At 43.3% G+C, this 7688-nt stretch overlaps 1 protein-coding gene across 1 annotated transcript; it reads right to left on the reverse strand.

The window, feature by feature from the left end:
• Positions 1–8: 8 nt before the first annotated feature.
• On the reverse strand, positions 9–2353 carry LOC130388661 (leptin-like). Its single transcript, XM_056598105.1, has 3 exons — positions 2285–2353; positions 1443–1644; positions 9–1185 (listed from the first exon to the last, which is right to left on the reverse strand). Exons 2-3 carry the CDS (start codon positions 1596–1598, stop codon positions 829–831), a joined length of 513 nt encoding a protein of 170 aa, XP_056454080.1. The 5' UTR covers positions 1599–1644; positions 2285–2353; the 3' UTR covers positions 9–828.
• Positions 2354–7688: the final 5335 nt, after the last annotated feature.

Consider the following 7688-nt stretch of genomic DNA (forward strand, 5'->3'; position numbering starts at 1 on the left):
ATTTTTAATTAAAGCTGTCTCAATACCCTCAGTATATACCCTCTTTTTATTTGATAGTGTGCAGGTCAAGCACACTTGACATTAAATAACATTACATGGTTCTGGCTAACAGTTCATAAAATGTTTGATTATAGAACAAGATCGAGGAATCATAACAATTTCTTCAGTCTCATTCATAAATAAAAAACATGCACAGTAATAGTAAACCACAAATGTATCAAACATCAATTTAATATATTGACTATTTATTTTAAATACAATTTAAAAGATACACATCACATACAACTTACAATTATTAAGAAAAATATATATCTATATACATGACATTATTCGTTTTCCTGTTGCATATATAGGTGGGAAATTAATCGCTAAGTCTTAAAAGTCTTTTGAGGCAATGAAAATAGGAGGCAGGTAAAGGCTTTTCTTGTCATAGAGTACATGGAGACACTTGGCTTGGCATGTTACAACCTGACGGCAGGCAAATGTGACTCATAACTGAGTTGGTAAGTATATATATATTAAAGTGATTTGCTCAACGCATTTCCAAGCAAGGTTATTTTCTGTAAAAAATAACCCTATTACCAGTTCGTAAACATTTCATTTGGAGAATATGAAAATCAATTGTTATTGCTACATGTACACCCTGCTGTAAAAAGTCTGCTTTTCTTGTTTTTTTCCATAAAAAATATAAATACTAAAACGTATTAAAACATTATTCTCTGAAAATTCGGTCCAGCATTATTAATATTGATTTGATCCACAAACCTTAAATAAAACCATCGACCAATCGGACAGAGGCGCAGCAGGCAGAGCCCGCCCTCGGCTGCCTCAGCAGGCCCCCAGGAGGTCCAGGTGCTTCAGCAGGTGGACCAGGTAGTCCTTCAGCCCCACCACGCCCTCCAGCCCCACCGTCTGGGGGTACTCCTTGTAGCCCTGGAGCCGGGCCAGCCGGCCCTGGGGGGCCTGCTTGGCCCGGGGGGGCCCGGCGCAGTGGCCGCTCCGCCAGTCCTCCAGGTAGCCCCTGAGCGAGGACACCTCCTGCCTCACCTGGGCCAGGCCCTCCAGCCTCTCGGAGATCACGCTCTCGTAGCCGTCCAGCACCAGGACCAGGGAGGCCAGGCCGTCCATGGGGTCTGAGGGGGGGCTGGCGCTCAGGCTCTGGCTCCATTCCTCCAGGGACAGCCGCTGAAGGGGACAGGCTCCATGAGGGCTCCACCGGCGGGTAAATGCGGTCGAATTGACCCCTCAACCCTTTCCCCCCCCGCATGTTTATTCCCTGCAGTTCTTTCATATTTCAGTTTTTTCTTTCTTAAATTAATTATTATTCACCATCATTGTATTTTAAGCGAGTATAAGGGCTGATGTACTTTGAGCTGTTTGAGCCGGAAAGAATACAAAGAACACAAAGATAACTACAAGTGGGGCAGTATGGCTTCCCTTACCTTCAGGTACTGGTCCAGTCTGATCACCAGCTGCTCTGCGTTCATCTTGACGTTCGCCCTCAACGTCACAGACTCTCTGGAGGCGGGGTAGGCTCGGGCCGAGCTGAACCCCCCGAGCAGACAGAAGAGGAGAAGGGCCAGATGGGGGCGCTCCATATTCCCGATGTGTAGACTATGGAGTACAGAGAAGACCTTCGTATTCCTAGAAGGAAGAAAAAGAAACCGATCTTAGACCGAAGCAATCATAACCCACCGGATGTCATTTCACAACTTTCATCGATATCCCGTCACGTATTTCATTGTAAAAGATACTGCTGGGTGAACGCCAGGATGAGTAATTCCCAACATTTGTTTATCCAAGTCAATATTGTCAGAGCAGAGGAGTCAAAGACAGCTGTGGTTTCCTATGACGATGTGTAATCAGTACAAAGATCACTGCATGGCCAGAGAAGTCGCCGGGACTCCCCCTCCACCACAGCTATACACAAACATTATAAACACAACTCCAGTCATACCTGTCTCTGTGTGTGTGGATGACGGCTGGTTTAAGAAGCCTCACCTGGCCCGGATCGGACTGAGGGATGCTGGGCTCGGTGAGGCCGCTTAAACCGGCCGCCATCCACACAGCCATCCACAGTGTAACTTTACTGACCCGATAAATAATGGCAGGACCTCAATGTTAATGTTGTCCAAGCAACAGCACTAAGACAAACCACAGGCCCCACCAACGCAGAGAGACTGGCCGAACAGGATTCATGCACATCAGGTTAAAACAAAGTTTTACACTTTAGAAACAAGTGTGTCAAGAAGAAGGAAGGATGCGGGCAGAGTGGGACTCTTACCGTGGTCCTGGCTCTGTCGGTCGGTGAGTCACAGTGCACGCTGCTGGAGCTCCATCAGGACCTCTTATAGTGCAGCAGCAGGGGTTGACTCATCACTTACTCACCTCTGCCTGGGACCCCCTCACCCCCCTCCCCCCTCACTCCACCCCATCCCACCCACCCCCCCCGAACCGCCCACCCCCCCCACCCCCCAAGTGGTTGATTTATGACAGCAGATAAACATGTGCTGTTGGGTGTATAGATATTATTGTTTTCATGTTGGTATATTGTAGTGATTATAGTGACTACTGATTGTTGGAGATAGTCTCCTTGTGTGAGCAAAAACAAAGAACACACTCACTCACTCATTCACTCACTCACTCACTCACTCACTCACTCACTCACTCACTCACTCACTCACTCACTCACTCACTCACTCACTCACTCACTCACTCACACCCAGTTTCAGTAAACTGACACCTTTTTAAATGTGTTGTGTTATAAGTGCTCCAAATGTAAAAACAATTTTAAAAAAATACTATTTTGTGTGTGACTTAGAAGTTTTACTATTCTAAATGTGGACTAAAAAGACTTCCAGTCCCAAAGAAAACTAGAGTGTTTTAAATAAATAGATAAATAATAATAAACAAATTCCATGACGTATTTTTTCAACTTTTCGATTGGATGTTTTGGTCCCAAAGGCCAATTGGTATGACTAGGTGGACCTGTATTGGAGAATCATGGATTGTGTTTTTGTTTTCCGTGTGTGTGGTGAGTGTGTGTGTGGTGGGGGTGGGGGGGGGGCAAGTTCTTGCCAAAATGAATGCCATTAATACTTAACAACCAGTCAATCCACTTATGTTTCTCATTACATTTCTCAAAGAGCCGTAGTGTAAGAATGTTAGCTCATTCTTCAGACAAAAGGACCAAAACATGTTTTCACTGTACTTGGACCGAGAACCATTGCATTTCTACATCTCTATTTATAGGCAGCCTTCTTGTTAACAATCATACATTTTTGCGACACATTTCCGGGTGAAAAAGGAAACTGATCAGTTGACCATATCCAAATCTTCAATCAAAGAATTGGTATTGGAATTGGAATTGGCCTATGGTAATTAATTAATTTAATGTACAAACATGCATCAATAAATACAACATTTTATAATCCTTACATTCCTTTTGCTTTCATAACATATAATCCACGTCTCAAGTATGAGTTTGACACCGCTAGGCCTTATCATTTATTCATGAGCATTAAGGTTTGGGAGGAGATGAGTCACAACTTCAATACCTGTACTTGCTGATCTACTTATCTGAAGTTACACAAACACACACACACCTACGCATACACAAACACTCACACATCCCCAATGCCATGCACTCATCTCTGAAGCAAACCTGATAGCATCTATAGCAGGGGTCAGCAACCTCTTCAACATGCAGTGCCAGTTTGACATGGTCTCGTCAATGAGTGTGCCTTAAGCAACAATATATAAAAATTAAGCTGAATTATGACACGGCGACCAAAAACATTTCCAGAAGACCTGGAATTGTATTATTTCCATAACGTCCACAATCATGCATCAACATTTTAAATGTTTTTTTGGTTGTTATATTTGCAACATGGGCTTACAAATTATAATTACATATGTCCCATCTTAAACACTATTTTCAGAAACTCATTCAAAAACGTATTTGCACTGTGAGAAATGTAAAAACGAGAATATTTGAGAATGTTGGAAACATCCACATCAATATCATCAAGACATGTACAGCTTTGCAAAACCATGTGAAGGCGATGCATACAGGCCACTTGCAACAATATTTTAAATATTTTCTTCTCTATCACTCACAACATAAAAACTATTAATTGATCCCGTTTCAGAACACTGCTTTCTGTAACTAATTTAAACATATTTGCACTGGGAGGAAATGCCCAAAACAGAATAAAGTGCACAAATAAATTGGTATGAATGATTATGCTGCAGATGTGAAAATTTGTCATTTAATTTAATTAAATTTATTTTTTTAAGTGTGCCAATGATTATGCTGCCCCATGCCAGTGGTGGCACGCGTGCCTAGGGTTGCCCACCCCTGATCTATTGCGCCATGCGACAGTGAGCGACATTCAAAGAAAGGATTTAATGAAATGCAGGCGAGAGTTCCCATCTGTACGTCGTCTGTGCTGAGACGTGTCGGAGGCCCCGAGGCACGGCCTCAAATAACCACTCCAGGACGCGTGGAAACCAGGAAGTCTACACAGCAGTCCACACTGTTGACTCAGAGGAATGACGGGAATCTGGAGTGGGAAGATGAAGGTTATTAGGACCGAGGGGACAGTTTCACCTGGAGACGCTGCTGGGAATGACGTTGGGACCTCTCGCGGATGACTTCCTGAGGCAGCGCTTCATGGCGCATGTGTCCATGTGTGAGTGATTAAAGACGGGTTTGGACTACTGACGACTAACTATGGTGGGATTGTTTTTGTAGAATTTACAGAATAAGGTGGAAAGAAAAAAATCCCTTTGAGAAAGAAGGACAAGGAGAAATGATTCTGGGAAAGAGCAAAGTGCAGATGTTTTGAAGGTCAGAGTTTGGTCCGCTACATCTACTGCTGATATCATCTTTGTTCCCTCCAGCAGAGTTTGTTTTTGAATAATGTATTTGACTTGCACTTAGACTGCCCGGACCATCGAGTCTGAACAGCAAAGAAGACAAAAGCCATGTTTTATATCAATTATATAAAACATGTAACTGTAAATGTTTCAGACATTATGGATATTTGCACAATGAAATCTATCACAATGCTATCGTTGAGGCTCAGTTTGTGGTGTCTGTGGTCGTCTTTACCAGTTCACTCCTGCACTCTGCTTGGGGTTTGAGGCATTAGACACACGCACACACACACACACACACACACACACACACACACACCACACCACACCACACACACACACACACACACACACACACACACACACATACACACACACACACACACAGAAACACTTATACACACACACACGCACGCACGCACGCACGCACGCACACGCACACCCTAACCCTTACAAGGTCAAAAATAAGCATGTTTGCTTCAAAGCATTTTGTCGCTTTTTGACTGTGTGCGACGTGGTCAGGTGACGAGGTGAGTAATGGCTTCTTGTGGAAAGGTCAGAGGTTGTATTGTTTTCAAGCATGCCGGGGCAGACCCTTGGGACACAATCTGACGTCATGTGACCGAGGTTCCGGTGTCTTTCACTGGATAGCACTGAACTTGAATGTTACACGTCCAGAGGATACTGCACATTATCAACGAACTGCGTGCTCTGACTGTATTTAACACTAAGTTATTCTGGAGACACACTGAGACCTTATGACAACCATTCCTTAGGAAATGGGAAGTGTGCAATACAAAACAGATGGCGTCACTGCTGTGTGTGTGTGTGTGTGTGTGTGTGTGTGTGTGTGTGTGTGTGTGTGTGTGTGTGTGTGTGTGTGTGTGTGTGTGTGTGTGTGTGTGTGTGTGTGTGCGTGCGGGGGGTCTGTAGAAATTTTACTGGAAAACTCAGATGGATTCGAAAGAAGAAATCTGTTTTCACTTGTTTCTCGGAATTCTTTCTTTGCCGGAAATGTTATCAGACCGGAAGAGGTGGCATTGCATAAGATATTTAAGATTGAAGTGAAAATGCCTTTATTAATTCCTTGATTTGTTTACGAAGATTAAACACTGTGTACAAAGTATGAGACATATTATTTTAATGACATGTAAATATAAAAGCTACCAGGCACAATATATATTAAGTACTTTTGGTATTTGTCATTTGGGTTTGAAAAATAAAAAGTACCTAAAGGCAGTTAGCTGTAGTAATTTTGTATTATTAATCCTATTTTCTTAACTGTTAGTGTTTGATTTGGAGTTCATTACCTCTGCCTCAGAGGGCCCTTTGAGCCCTGTCTGTGTCATGTTGTGTCTTTTGTCTATATTTTGTTTAGTGTTCATTCTCCCCTTGTCCACCAGATGTCGCTAGACCCCCCTCACCGTACATCTCCAGCTTGCAATCCCCTCGTCCCCCTCACCTGTGTGTCCTCTATCGTCCTACCTGCAACTCACTCCCCGACCACTCACTCCCCGTTTATACCTTTATATAGTTCACCTCCTTTGTTCCTGGTTGGTTCTTTGGTTTTGTCCTGTGCCTTGTTCCTTGTGGTTCCAAAATTGTATTGTTTTCCAGCCTGGAACAGAGATTTTGAGTCTCCTTTTAAAAAGTCCTTTTGGTAACTTTTGGTAGATTAGATACATTTGATAAATTGAATCCCTACCTCTTTGTTCCTGCTGACCCACCAGCACCCCACCGTGACATCCTGTGTGTCAGTGTGTCTTTGTGTGGGCTATGTGTGCCCTGATTTGCCCAACCCTGAAGGGGTATGGGGGACATTCACAGCGGTCGACCTTTCATGGCCTTCAGCAGAAGGGGCATGACTTTCCTTGGTTTGGGCCCTGGAGTTGGCGGGGCTTGACCACCCAGAGCCATACCAACTTCCTGTTGTCTTGAACATCTCTATAGGGGGGGGCTTGCGGGTATCATTGGATCAGCCCAAAACAGCAAAGGCTGTTGGGACAGTATGGTTCGGGCTTAGACAACCCTGGTGGTGGTGTTTTGTCACGACTAATAATCAGGCCCGTGTTAACACAATGTTCTGCTCCTAGGCACTATACCACAACTTTGTGAAATTAATGTTCATAAACGAGTAATGTATGGTCTTTCTAACAAATTCAATTGAATAATCTATTATTATTTTTTTCATTTTTCCCACTGGTTGTCAATGGTTGGACCCGAGTGCCCTTATGGATAATCCGGCCCTGCTAGTAATGTAGTAATCACATGTAGGTTATACTCCAGATACTTGAAGGTAGACATAGAAGCAAAAAATAATGAGATATAAAGAGATAGTGGAACAAGTAAATTTAATCATTCCATTTATAGTAAAAGTTTCCTGAAATTTGACAAATCAAAGTTGTAAACACCAAAATTTGACCTGACAGAATCCCATCCTGTACTGACCTCTTCGACAGACTTTGTTTGTTTCTCTATCATGACCAGTGGAGCTATCCAATGTGCAGTACCTCACGATGATAACCTTACCCCTGTTGAACGAGTGGGTTGTTTGGTTTGAGCAGCGTTCTGGCTCACCATGTGTAAATATTTGGCCGGTTGAGCCCTTTGAGACTGTAATGGTGATTAAGGGCTATACAAATAAAATTGTATTGAATTGAAGTTCAACCCACTCTCCTAGACTTACCAAACACTTAGTTACGACTAAACACTCCAAAACGGATTAATCCCTTGCAGAGTTCAATGGTTCCAAGGATACAGAAAGAGGCAGTCAAGGAGACAGCGAAAGGGAGAGAAAAGGGGAAGAA

This window comes from Gadus chalcogrammus, chromosome 9 (genome assembly GCF_026213295.1).
Source record: "Gadus chalcogrammus isolate NIFS_2021 chromosome 9, NIFS_Gcha_1.0, whole genome shotgun sequence".
In the NCBI taxonomy this organism is placed as follows: domain Eukaryota; kingdom Metazoa; phylum Chordata; class Actinopteri; order Gadiformes; family Gadidae; genus Gadus; species Gadus chalcogrammus.